Source organism: Gilbertella persicaria (genome assembly GCF_025201335.1).
Source record: "Gilbertella persicaria strain CBS 190.32 chromosome Unknown B0P05scaffold_17, whole genome shotgun sequence".
In the NCBI taxonomy this organism is placed as follows: domain Eukaryota; kingdom Fungi; phylum Mucoromycota; class Mucoromycetes; order Mucorales; family Choanephoraceae; genus Gilbertella; species Gilbertella persicaria.
Genome location: NW_026251978.1, coordinates 248,917 through 261,534, shown reverse-complemented (window position 1 = coordinate 261,534; position 12,618 = coordinate 248,917). Strand labels below are relative to the sequence as shown.

General features: G+C 36.9%; 7 protein-coding genes across 7 annotated transcripts; 2 read left to right on the top strand and 5 right to left on the bottom strand.

Annotated features, from left to right (window-relative positions):
* The first annotated feature begins 346 nt into the window (after positions 1-346).
* On the top strand, positions 347-1,979 carry B0P05DRAFT_72636 (kinase-like domain-containing protein). Its single transcript, XM_051583843.1, has 6 exons — positions 347-380; positions 474-768; positions 813-969; positions 1,030-1,095; positions 1,145-1,443; positions 1,497-1,979. The coding sequence occupies exons 2-6, from the start codon at positions 647-649 to the stop codon at positions 1,945-1,947; spliced, it is 1,095 nt and encodes a 364-aa protein (XP_051435469.1). The 5' UTR covers positions 347-380; positions 474-646; the 3' UTR covers positions 1,948-1,979.
* On the bottom strand, positions 1,953-3,060 carry B0P05DRAFT_539543 (uncharacterized protein). The gene has a single exon (XM_051577961.1). It carries the CDS (start codon positions 3,001-3,003, stop codon positions 2,011-2,013), a length of 993 nt encoding a protein of 330 aa, XP_051435468.1. The 5' UTR covers positions 3,004-3,060; the 3' UTR covers positions 1,953-2,010.
* A 619-nt stretch (positions 3,061-3,679) lies between these two features.
* On the bottom strand, positions 3,680-4,443 carry B0P05DRAFT_539534 (uncharacterized protein). Its single transcript, XM_051577960.1, has 5 exons — positions 4,347-4,443; positions 4,247-4,304; positions 4,043-4,191; positions 3,920-3,991; positions 3,680-3,873 (listed from the first exon to the last, which is right to left on the bottom strand). The coding sequence occupies exons 1-5, from the start codon at positions 4,423-4,425 to the stop codon at positions 3,716-3,718; spliced, it is 516 nt and encodes a 171-aa protein (XP_051435467.1). The 5' UTR covers positions 4,426-4,443; the 3' UTR covers positions 3,680-3,715.
* B0P05DRAFT_539532 (SRP54-type protein) lies at positions 4,444-6,323 on the bottom strand. Its single transcript, XM_051577959.1, has 5 exons — positions 6,219-6,323; positions 6,019-6,171; positions 5,556-5,960; positions 5,359-5,507; positions 4,444-5,310 (listed from the first exon to the last, which is right to left on the bottom strand). The coding sequence occupies exons 1-5, from the start codon at positions 6,294-6,296 to the stop codon at positions 4,926-4,928; spliced, it is 1,170 nt and encodes a 389-aa protein (XP_051435466.1). The 5' UTR covers positions 6,297-6,323; the 3' UTR covers positions 4,444-4,925.
* Positions 6,104-7,563, bottom strand: B0P05DRAFT_72584 (uncharacterized protein). The gene is made up of 6 exons (XM_051583842.1): positions 7,249-7,563; positions 7,110-7,125; positions 6,989-7,063; positions 6,727-6,945; positions 6,219-6,682; positions 6,104-6,171 (listed from the first exon to the last, which is right to left on the bottom strand). The coding sequence occupies exons 1-5, from the start codon at positions 7,456-7,458 to the stop codon at positions 6,375-6,377; spliced, it is 828 nt and encodes a 275-aa protein (XP_051435465.1). The 5' UTR covers positions 7,459-7,563; the 3' UTR covers positions 6,104-6,171; positions 6,219-6,374.
* Positions 7,564-9,091: 1,528 nt separating this feature from the next.
* Positions 9,092-11,282, bottom strand: B0P05DRAFT_490088 (galactosyl transferase GMA12/MNN10 family-domain-containing protein). The gene is made up of 2 exons (XM_051575309.1): positions 10,508-11,282; positions 9,092-10,446 (listed from the first exon to the last, which is right to left on the bottom strand). Exons 1-2 carry the CDS (start codon positions 11,195-11,197, stop codon positions 9,202-9,204), a joined length of 1,935 nt encoding a protein of 644 aa, XP_051435464.1. The 5' UTR covers positions 11,198-11,282; the 3' UTR covers positions 9,092-9,201.
* On the top strand, positions 11,274-12,564 carry B0P05DRAFT_636978 (uncharacterized protein). The gene is made up of 2 exons (XM_051583634.1): positions 11,274-12,123; positions 12,173-12,564. Exons 1-2 carry the CDS (start codon positions 11,550-11,552, stop codon positions 12,544-12,546), a joined length of 948 nt encoding a protein of 315 aa, XP_051435463.1. The 5' UTR covers positions 11,274-11,549; the 3' UTR covers positions 12,547-12,564.
* Positions 12,565-12,618: the final 54 nt, after the last annotated feature.

The following is a 12,618-nucleotide window of genomic DNA, read 5'->3' as shown; positions in this document are numbered from 1 at the left end:
ATTCTGCACTGAAGCTCATTTTCTTTTACCTACTAAGCAAAAAATAAAGGCAGTTTTGATCTGAAAAAACAGAGAAATAGTTGTTGTCCATTAACATCAATAGATACTTTTTCATATTTGTTTGTTCTCATAAATCTATGATGGAAAATGATGTAAATCTCTACCAAGGAATGAAAGGTTCAAATCTTAATCAATTAGAAGACTAAGATATCCTTGTAAAAGTTGTGTCAGTTTAGTCTATATGCACAGTTGTATGCCTCTTTTTCATTCAAGATGCTTTTGTTAGTCTACCTTTATTTGTTCTTGTCATTAAACTTTTTATCGTACACCTTTTTTTTTCTTATGTTGAGCAACCTATTGTTTTCAACAAAAGCAGCAGTGTATGACCTTTCAAGACATTTAGTATAGAATTATCAGATTAGAACGATAAATTTACTTTATTTCTAATATTTCATTTCTAACAAAAACAATAGTATTTGACCTAAAGAAGACTTCTTCGTGAGCTGGCATTTCTCAAAGCCGTTTTCGTACGACTACTATATTTAGTCAATGTCCAAAACTTAATTAAGCGGGGTGCTTTTTTTTTTCAATTGCGCCACTTTCTTCTGCCTAATATACAACACTTTTCTTTCTTTTCTTTATCATTATGGTCTCGTTCCTGACCTCTATTCTCGACGTATTTTCTTCATTCGTGGGCTGTTGTATACCCAGCTCAAACCTTAGTATTAATGGAAGAGCTTATCGCATCGTCAAGCTTTTAGGAGAAGGGTATATGTCAATATAGACATATAGATGATATTAATAAACGATAGTGGTTTTTCATTTGTCTATTTAGCCCAAGATGGTTCAGGCAATTTATATGCCATGAAAAAAATTCGATGTACATTAGGTACAGAAGAAGCAGAATTAGCACAAAAAGAAGTCGATATCTATCAATTATTTTCACATAACAATATCATTAAAATGCTGGCAAGTACAAAAAAAAAACGAATCGCTTGATGAACCTAACCAAAAAAGGGGGGAACATAGGATGCTGCCACTATCACTGAATCAGACGGTAGTAAAACCATATATATCTTTCTACCTTATTATAAAGTAAGTTTATCATTGTGCCAACAAAGAAACTGAATTATGTTTTTTTTAGAAAGGCAATTTACAAGATGCGATCAATAAGAATAATTTAAACAAGACACAATTTCCTGAGGTAGATATACTTCGTATGTTTAGACAAGTGTGTATTGCTGTTCGATACCTACACACATACAAAGCACAAGGTGGAGCCAAAACCATGTATGAGCCAGGACAAGCCATGTCACCCGAAGAAGAAAACAGACAGGATGAAGCACTATTACATGGTCAACAGCACCAACCGTCTGGAGAACAACTAGAGATGGGCAAACGAGGTGAAACAGTGCCTTGGGCACATCGAGACATTAAGCCCGGGTTAGTTACGCTACAGGTATAGATTGGCCTCTGATATTAACAGTGTATATTAGTAATGTGTTGATTTCAGATGATGGAGAAACACCTATTTTAATGGACTTTGGTTCCGCTTGTCCTGCCCGTGTTCATATTGATACAAGACAAGAAGCATTACAACAACAAGATTTAGCAGCTGAACAATCCACTATGCCCTACAGAGCGCCTGAATTATTTGATGTCAAGACAGGCGTCACTCTGGATGAAAAAGTGGATATTTGGTCTTTGGGTTGTACATTGTATGCTATGGCTTATGGACAATCGCCCTTTGAAGTGAATTTAGATCAAGGTGGATCTGTTGCATTGGCTGTATTAAACAACCAGTATAAAATCCCACACGACAGCACTTATTCTGATGAATTGAACCAAACTATTCAATGGATATTAACCACAAATCCTGCTGAGCGTCCTAATATTCATCAAGTTATTTCAAGGCTAGATGAACTATTGAATAAAATGGGTTCATAAAAACCATTTTTTTTTATTTGAGAGATAAGTAGGTTGCTTATCATTTTATCCAAATATAGGAGTTTAGTTTAAAGAAGTGGATGTGGCTTTGAGTTGATATTTAGATAAATAAGAAGCAGAGGGAGAAGGTGGTGACATGCTTGAAGAAGAAGATGTATTGTAAAGAGAGGGTATAGCTTCAAACAGGGAAGGAATCGTCTTGTTATTGTCAGTCTTACTATTATTATTAGCAGCTAATCCTAGTACCATTAACGAAGTCAGCAGGTTTTTCTCTTGGGTTTCTGTATTTATATTGGGTTTCTGAAGGTTCATGATAGCCATGACGGATTCGACTGTCTTAAATATTTCTTTTGTTTGTGATAACAGTATATTAATATGATCAAGCTCTTTTTGTAGCTTGTCTCTTCTTGCTTCTAGGCTTTGTTTTATTGTGTTTGGTTCTGATAGCATGTTGGAAAGTGTATTGTTTTCATGACTTGAACTTAGACCAATGAGCGATTGAATAGTAGATAAGAGTAAGTTTTCATTGTTTGCATTGACAGAAGCATGTCGTTTGGGAGGACTATCTAAATCATTGACATTGCTCATCATCATAGAAGTAAGCGAGGGCATGGCTGTGCTCTGTTTTTCTATAGTAGAAAGGCTGCTTCTTTTTCTTTTCATGCCCTGTTGTTGTTGTTGTTGTTGTTGTTCTGTCTGATGGTCAGTATCTGGTAAGGCAGGTGAAAGAGGTGGCAAATTCTCAATCACTACTAATTGTTGAGGTAAACTATTGAATCGTTTACGTCGCTTGATAAAATTTCTTTTCATCGTAATGGGTCTTTGTACATTATGCAGCTTGTAATAAAGACCACAGGCATTACAAATGGTGTTGCCTGTTTCATCTCTACGCCATAAAGGGGTCGTCGTTGTCTCGCAATTGAAGCATTTAATGGCAGGTGGGTTCCAACGAATACTGGATCTTTGCCAACAATGACGGCATCCTTGGCAATCATGGTCTACTGCATGATGTTCTTCCATTGAGATAGGTGTATCAGGTTCTGAAGGTGAAAGCATAGTGAATAATAATAATAATAATAATAATAATAATAATAATAATAATAATAATAATAAAGAAAAAGAAAAAAAAGGGATGCACTTTTATATATGCAAAAAGATACGGAGGAGTAAACTTGGTTTCATGATAAGCTGAAGAAAAAAAAAAAAAGAAAACAATGATGATAAGATATTGGCAGAAATTGTTCAAACACAAAGGACTATCATAAGTTGAGTCTATCGGAACCACAAAAAAGACCCCCACATTTAACTGTCTGATAAAGAATTGTGTAACTTTTTATATTAAGAAGCGTGCGACTTTTTTTTTTTTTTTTACCTTATCTTTCTTTTTTGCATAAGACTCCATAAATTCGCCTATTTTTTTTTTTTTTTTTTGTTATGGTTAAGCTTCTTCACGAAACATCAACAAACATTATTTTCGTAATGTCATACGAATAATTTAGTGTCGACAATCCAATCCAATCGAAAGACACAAATCGCAATTATCTTGTTTTTTTGCTAATACGAAGAATACCGACATAGCCTGTGTACAGGTTGAATGATTCTATAAACTTGTTGAATTGCTAAATTAGGCTATTTTTGTTCGGTTTGGTTACTGGTAAAAGATAAGAAACAACACTTGTCATTCATTCATTAGAGGGCTTCATGATAACGATAAATAGAAATACACATTCAATGTTTTTTTTTTTAAAAAAAAAGACCTCGTTTATTATTAAGTAAGACTAAACAAGACAAAGCTTGTCAATAAGATAGCCAATGTCAATGGCATAGCTTCCATAAGTGTTCTTGCATCACTAGGTGCTTGATGAGGATACCGACCATTGTCGATTTGATCTCTGAATGTATCTGGTGTCTTCGAATCAGGAGGAACTATCATATACTATAAATGAAATGTTCATATAAAGTCTATTTTTACCTGAAGAAGCTGCTAAAATACGAAGATTACCAGACTGACAATGATAAGGAGCCACACCCAATGTCATGTAGTCTATTCTATTATCAATGATCATTCTTGCTATTGCTTTCTAGATAGACTTACATGCATTGGAAGGAATCAAGTTACTTGGGAGATCAACCACTACTTGTCCCGAAGACGTAGGGACATCTTCAGCAATCACAATAGGCTGTGTAAGTCCATCCGACTGAACCAAATAGATACTGGCAAATCTGTCTACATGCGAATTTGTCCTAGATATAATTCTGTTATCAATCATTATTATTATCTTATCTCTCATTATCTTACCACGAAATTTTCATTTTGTCTCCGGCCATAACAATCGTATTACCGATAGGGTTGATGACTATCCTAAAGCTTATTAAAGGCTCTCATTATTTATTTATACCTATACAGTCTTCATTAATATCGTTCACAAGTGCATACGTGCCTACTAACAGAGGCAATACAACAACAATGGATTTCATATATAGATATATAAAAGATAATTACAATCATAGAGAAAAATAAAAAATAAAGCATCTTTATATACGAACAAGGAATAAACATGGAAATTTAGAAGGAATAAATCTTAACCAAGGTTTAAGGCTTTCATCATATCAGCCATATTAGGCATACCACCACCTCTACCACCACCCATTTGTCGTAATAATTGTGGCATTTTTTGCATAATTTCAGGTGGCACCATATTGGCCATTTGTTGCTGCATTTTACCCATTTGAGCCATTTGAGCAGGGCTCATCTTGCGAGGATCTGTAGGCATATTTTGCATTAAACCATTCTTGCCGCCCATGGTCTTGACCATTTCAGCGAATTTAGTGTATTGACTCAGGATTTCTTGCACTTCATGAACACTTGTGCCTGATCCACGAGCCACACGAACAACACGGTGAATATCATCAAAAGGTTTATGGTCTCCATCCAATTCTATAAAGAGAAGTATGAATCGACACCTCTCTTTATCGTCTCATGCACACTTACCTGCGTCAGTCATACTGTCCATGATACTCATCATACGCTTCATACGCTGAGTACCTTCTTGTTCTGTACCAGCCAACATTTCAGCAGGCATGCCAGGTATACTCCCCATCAACTTGGAAAGTGGACCCATTTTAGCGACCTGTTGAAATTGCTCATACATGTCACGTAATGAATATTGGCCCTTTTCAATATTCTTCATCAACTTCTTTTGATCACTTAGTTGGATACTGTCTTGAACTTGCTCAATCATGTCACGCATATCATGCATACCAAGTACTTTACGGATAAAAGAACGAGGCTCAAAGCGTTCCATGTCTTGAAGATGTTCACCTGTACCAATAAAGATAATAGGACTATGGGTGGCTGCCACACTATTGGATGTCAATCATCTTATGCTTAACTATCTCAAACACACTTACGCAGAAATGGCACCACCACCTTTAGCATGACCGTCCATCTTGGTCATGATAATAGCACCAAAATCAGCGGCCTCTTTAAATGCCTTGGCTTGTGCTTCAGCTGCTTGACCAATAGTACCATCCATCACAAAAATAGTGGTATCAGGTTTCTACTGATATCAGTACAACAAGACCAATAAAATAGGCTCATCACTTACCACAGCATTCGAGATTTGTTTCATTTCTTCAAATAGCTCAACTTCTTGTTTATGACGACCTGAAGTATCGACAATAATGATCTCGAATTTCTCAGCTTTAAACTTCTCAACACCTTCCAAAGCAATAGCTACAGGATCTGTTTCTGAATAACTACCATAGTAAGGTATTTTGGCCTTGGTTGCGTTTTGTTTAAGTTGATCAAAAGCACCAGCACGGAACGTATCAGCACAGACAAGAGCTACTTTCCAGCCTTTACGCTGATAGAACGAAGCAATCTTGGTACAGGTAGTTGTCTTACCAGCACCTTGAAGACCTACCATCATAAATACGTTGGCACGGCGTTTGACTGGTTTGTATGCTTCTACTTCAGGATCCACCAGTTTATAAAGTTCATCAACCACAGCCTGATAATAATAATAATAATAAAAAAAGTCAATCTCGCATAGACGAAACAAACAATACCTTTTCAATCATACGTTTCTTGTTGGTATTTTGTGCAAGCTCTTCTAGATTAACATTCTTTTTGATGTTCATACGAAGTCTTTGAACAAGCATCACATTGACATCGGAAGCAAGTAACGCAGCACAGATCTCTTTTACAAGTGAATCCAGGACCTGTTGTTATCAATAACAGTATACATAGTGTATTTGGATGCATTTACCTTTTCGTCAATCACAGGGGCCTTGGTTAATTCATTAAAAGCAGAGTTGATTTTACGTCCTAAATCAGCCAACACCATCTTGAGTTTGTGAAAAAAGAAAAAGAGAAAAAGAGTTCGCGTATTTAAAAGTCAGTGCTTTATTTTTATTTATTTTATTTAATGACAATGAGCTTCAACATAAAACTCAATATCCAATGTATGGTCTTGGAAAGGAATAGAAGAAAAGTCATGATCAGATACAGTATCAGATTCAGGATCAAGGTCACTAGAATCATAATCAAATTCGATATCAGCAATAGGTTGAACAGAGAGTTGATTCAAGATGTCTTCATCATCAGGATACACAATAAATGTATCGTCGTCTTTGTTGAATGTACGGGCTAATTCATAAGCATTGATATCTGCAAATCCATCAAAGGCTGATACTTTGACAATACAACTTGAGTCAGGTACATAAGGTAATTCTATGCGAGAAGGGTTAATGACTCAACAAACAAGCATCACTTGCCTTTTTCTTTAGGTGGACAGTATTCAATAGTAGACATGTCTTGTTCAGGAAGTTCTTGTTCTTGTTCAACTTCAGGTTCTTGTTCAACATGAAAGCGTCTTTCAATGGCTGTGTCATTTTCTGGTAATTCAAGATTGGAAAGAACAGGTTCATAAGTTTCAACGGTACTATCAAACCCACTGAAATCAAGATCGAATCCAGCAGGAGCCCATTCGATTTCTATATAGACAATAAGTCTAGCGTCAATCATGCACTGCATTACCTTCTTCACGGTGACGTTGGGTGCGTTCAATAGGTTCGGTGTGTTGTTTCTTGGTCTGTGCTTCTTCATTAAGGTCTGTTTTTATTGTTATCCTATATATACTTGTTTATGATATTATTACCGATAGATCTCTTTTGTGGAATAGAGTTGTTGACATCTTTAAAGACTTGCAATTCTAACAAATAGAGTCAAAATGTTATCATTGACATGTCTTTATGTTTACTTTGTTTGTCATGTGTGATTTTGTGCTGATCTCTTTGGTTTGTCTTGAGTGACAAGGCTGGCGTAGCATTTCTTAAGAAAGACTTGTTGGATCCAATGCTTTTATTAACTGCTCTACTTTGATCTTCTACATCATTCTCGTTCGCTTTAGGCCTTTTTTTCTCAAAGTTTCTGAGCATCATAATTGATAACAAGAGAAAGAAAAAAAAAAGATACTTTTTTTTTGAACTCACCCACACGCAGAGCATTAAAACGTCACATATTTATTCCTAAATGAAGCGTAGAATGCTTTAGGATACACTGTTACCTTATCTATGTTTTTTATTTGCATTGAAGCAGAGCAATGTTATACATGACTTGTTGATGTCATGAATCGTGTCCATGATAACATTATGAGGGATGTGATTGAAACCATTATTATTTGATTCCTATATTCTCTCTCTCCCCCCCCCATTCTTTTAAAGCGCCGTTTTCCACTGCTCAAATGCCATTGATACACTACTTGGGCACTGACAAAAAGAGTCATGAGCCGCACATAATAAAGAGATACTGTCTTTGTGCTTTTGCCTTAGAAATTGAGACCTACTGTATCGGAAGGCAAAGGTAAAAGACATTGCTTGTTTATATTACAAAATTATTAGATAGATAGATGTTTCAGGAGTAAGAAATGAGAACACTTCATACAGATGTTTGTCTTTTCCTTAGGTGCGTGTAAAAGTAGCATAAAGCCTCTGTATACATGAATAAAGGCTCCAAGTACCTAAAAATAGTGTTTACTATCATAAATGGTACCTCTGGCGTTGATTTGGACAAAAAAAGCGACTTGTAAAAATAGCCAAAATCGCCTCTGATCCAAGGGGACTGCTCATGAAAATTATCAGCTTGACAACTCTTTAACCTTCTTTTCAGTGCTAAAGAATGAAAACCCTCATAAACATTTTTGTCTATTTACTCAATTTTTTATCAGAATATCTGTTGTGTTCTCTGCATCGATAGAATCAGAAAGCAAAGATCTACAACTTTTGTCACTGCACCAAGGCCAAATAACCGCATCTTTATGCAGTTCTCAGCAAAAGCTCGATTTTTTTTAATGATTTTATTTGCCCCACGTATTAGTGGTCTTGAGAGGGGCCCACTGAAACAGGTCCTCGACAATTATTTGTTACAAGAGGGTTGAAAGAAATAAAAAAGGTACTACAATTTCAAAAGTACAAAGAAATCAAGAAAAAAAAAGAGTAGCTGTTACGAGGAGAAACCTCTCAAGATGAAAGGTCATTCTCAGCGGTTATTCGCTTAATTTGATATCGAGTGCTGTAAAGGACAGAGAGGTAGTGGAACTGATGATTCTGCATGGTATGAGCCCAGTGGGCCTTCTAGATCTCAGAGAGACCGATAAAGGTTATCATGGCTACTGAAAGAGGACAGTTGGTTTGAGCCCGAATCCGAGAAAAATTGAAGGATGCAAGTGCATCTGAAACTAGATCCAGAGAGGTGCCTGGCCACAAAAACTCCCTGATCAAGGCATCCCAGAACGAAAATTTTTTGGGGGCAAAAGAAATGATACACCGTTTCCTAATCACCACACAAGATGAAAAAAAAAAAACTCGATCAGAAATTTTTTTTGGAATGACCCAATGTAGGTCTGATCCAAGCATTATACTTCATTATTCTCATTTGAAAGTAATATGCTATCACCATTGTTCCTGTGAATATTATAAGCAAGCTCATAAAGATCTTAACATGAGGAGAGGAGATGGTTGGTCCCTGCTTTGTCAGAGGGAAAGAATTGAAACTTAAGGCGGAAAGAGGAAATGCCTAATTTTAAGACAATTTCTGCAGTTCATATCTAAATCTGTTATTCTACAACTGTATCATACTTCAGCCACATAAGAATGAAAATTTCTCTTTTTATTCATGATGGATAAATTAATTACAAAAAAAACTCGAATGTATAGTTGTGTATGTATAAATGTATAAAGAAGGGGGATTGTCTAGTCCTCTTCAAAAGAAGTAATGACTTGTCCTTGTTGAATCAATTTAGCAGCTTCAAGACCGTTCAATACAGCAGGACCAGGACACTTGTCAGGGGCGAAATGAACGATAAAGTCACCGGGAACATAACGCTTGGGTAATGTGTTGAAAGTATGATCGTCATTTTCGAGCAAGAGAACATGTTCTTTGTAACCGGGCAATTGAATCAAATCCCACATAGCGCCTTGTTCATAAGAAGGACCTTGGTTGAACCAGTTCTTGGATTCTTGAACGGCATTCAAAAACTCTTGAGCCCAAGGTGTGTTACGCATGAAAAAGACACCAGCATTGATCATCTTATCTCTTGTGGGCTTAGCAATCACTAAATCAATTTTTTCTTCAAAGGCACGGGGGCCATCGGGATAGTTTCTACGCAAGTCATCCAAGATGCCTTGGACTGTGATATGAGGGTTCATGATGACAGCATCCATGTCCATCCAGAAAAGCCAGTCGTATTTAGGTAGAACCTTTTGAACAGCATCAATCTTGCCCCATACTGTTCTACGTTTCACGGAGCGGACTTCTTGTTGAGCAAACTCGTTGGAGCGAGCAACAAAAGCATACTTATGAGCATTGGCATATGCACGCTTGTTGTCAGCAGCAAGCGCGGCAGAAGGTTCCATACAACTATCAGCGTAAATGAATGATGAGGTGACTACAGCAATGCTGGCCTTTTCAAGTGGTTTACAGAGGGAAGTAACACCAATCTTGATTGTCTTTGCCACAGATTCAAAATCACTATCTTGATAGACACTTGTAACAGCAATTGGCATATCAGGAATAGATTCAATAGTGTTAGTCCAAGTAACAAAACGATCTTTTTGATCAATAAAGACAGGAGCTTCTTTCATCAAGTTGGTAAGACGATCAACTTCTTTTCTAGCAGTAACAAAGTTGAGCTGAACCTTGACAGAGCGATAGAATTCATAGTAGTTGCTCATCAAAGTAGCACCATCAGCAACAACATCTTTGAACTGAGTTTCGTGTTCCAAAAGTTTTTTAATAGCATCTGAGCCAGCCACAAGCACGTTTTCATGTTCAGGAGAGACCCAAACAATATCGTTTGCAGTCTTTTGGATCTCCCACATTTTACCTACTTCATTCTGGATTTGTTGTTGGATATAGTTGAGTTGAAAAAGTGAATAGCCATCTTGAATCACCAAATAATCAAAAGTAACACCTCTTGCATTTAAATTGGCATCGACCTTTTAAGGAAATGAGTATTTTTAGTAAACAAGCAAAAAAAAAGCCCAAAATAATAATTACCCATTTTAAGATAGCATCTTGGCTATATGCGCTTGCATCAACCTTTTCTAAATCGTTCCACTCCATCTTTTCGGTTTCATATAAACGACGCTCAGCAGTCTTAGGCGTAGGTTCATCACCATAGACCCAAAACATATAATTCACGCCTTTATCTCTCTTCATGCAAGGTTCGATATTATCATTTTGCCCAAAGTAAGTGTTACGAATCAATTGACGACGACTCATGTTGGTGGCTCTTGAGGCGATCACAATAAAGTACTTAAAGTGCTGAGGCTTCATGTTGATCGTTGTGATAGGCTTTAATTTGGAACCAGAGGGCTTCTTGGGGGCAGAGGGTTTCTTAGGTGCAGACGGCTTTTTAGTAACAACAGGTTTTGTGATAACAGGAGTATCTTCTAAGGCTTCTTCCTCTTCTTGAACGAGTTGTTCATCTTCTTTCAAAATATCCTTACTACTCGAAGTCTTCTGTTCATCAGGACTAATACCTGTGGCATCATCAGGAACATAGTTGCCAACAGAAGATGCATTTGCGTTCTCTAAATCAGAGTTAAACCACAAGACAAAGAAGACAACAACTAGCAGTAATATGAAAATGGTTCTCTTCTTTCTACCAAAGCGTGCTCCCCCAAACAGAGATGTGTTGTCTGTTCTTGCATTGTTTGGAAAGGGTAACTCTGATCCTCCTGCCATGATAATTAATATACACAAGAAGAAAGAAAGAAAAGAAAGAAAGAAAAAAAAGAAAAAAAAAGATGTACCTTTCCGTGTCTTGTCTCGGGCTGGATGATTTTTAAGACGGAGTCACTTTTACTTATTTATAGACGGAGGTTGTGGCTTTTTTTAAGAGCATTACTACAAACACCCAGAGTGAATTATGCTTTAAAAGGCTATTTTATTTCCCCAACCGGACATTAGGGATATTTCTCTCGCGATTTAATGCAATTGAGATGGAGAATTTCGAATGTGAAAAGTGAGTTTTTGACCTGATATAAAAAAGAAGCTTTTGTTTTCTCTTTTTTTTTATTTCTAACTTACTTCTATTATGACTATGACTTCTCTTGGACGTGGCGTTTTTGTTCCTGTGCCTACTTTCTTCAAAGAAAATGAAGACCTCGACTTGGAGGCATTTGATCAACATATCAAATTCCTCTCAAATTCTGGTATTGCTGGTGTTGTTGTGTTAGGATCAATGGGTGAGGCTGTTACTTTATCAGAAGCTGAAAGAGCTGAAGTCATCAAGCAATGTACTGCTTCTGTAAAGAAATACAACCCCAACTTGAAGGTCATTGCTGGTACTTCAGCTCAAAGTGCAAAGACAACCATTGCTTATATCGAACAAGCTGCTTCATGCGGTGCTGGCTATGCTTTGATCTTACCTCCTTCTTTCTACCGTGGTGCTATCAACGATGATGCTTTAATTTACTTTTATACTAAGGTTGCTGATCATTCCCCTTTACCTATCATCATCTACAACTATCCTGGTGTCTGTCAAGGTGTGGATATTAGTGTTGATGTATTGGCCAGATTATCCAAGCACAAGAACATCATTGGTGTCAAGGGCACAGAAGGAAATGTTGGTAAAATGGCCAACTTGGCCAATAAGACAAATCCCAATGGTAAGCCGGGAAACTGTCGATAGGCTACAGACATTAACTATTTATGTAGAGGTCACTTTGTTAGCTGGTTCTACAGACTTCTTTTTGCCCGAGTTATTGATTGGTGCTGTTGGTTTAATCCCAGGCTCAGGTAATGTGTTCCCTAGTCTTTGTGTTGAGGTACAAAAGTTGTATGAATCTGGCAAGCTGGAAGAAGCTATTCAATTGCAACGCAAGTTGGTGGAAGCAGATGATGCACTCTGTAGATGGCATGGTATTCCCGGTACAAAGAGCTTTCTTCAATCAAGATTGGGTTATGGCCAAGGCATCGTTAGAAACCCTCTTCAAAAAGCATCAGAAACTAATGCTCAAAGTATTGAAAAAGCAGTAGATGAAGCTTGGGCACTTGAAAAGAAATACCACCAATTTGAATATGTGAAATAATAAAGTCCTCAATTTGCTTACATAATAAACCTAAAGAAAAGGGTGTCTGTAGAAAAAGCGGCGTGAACACAG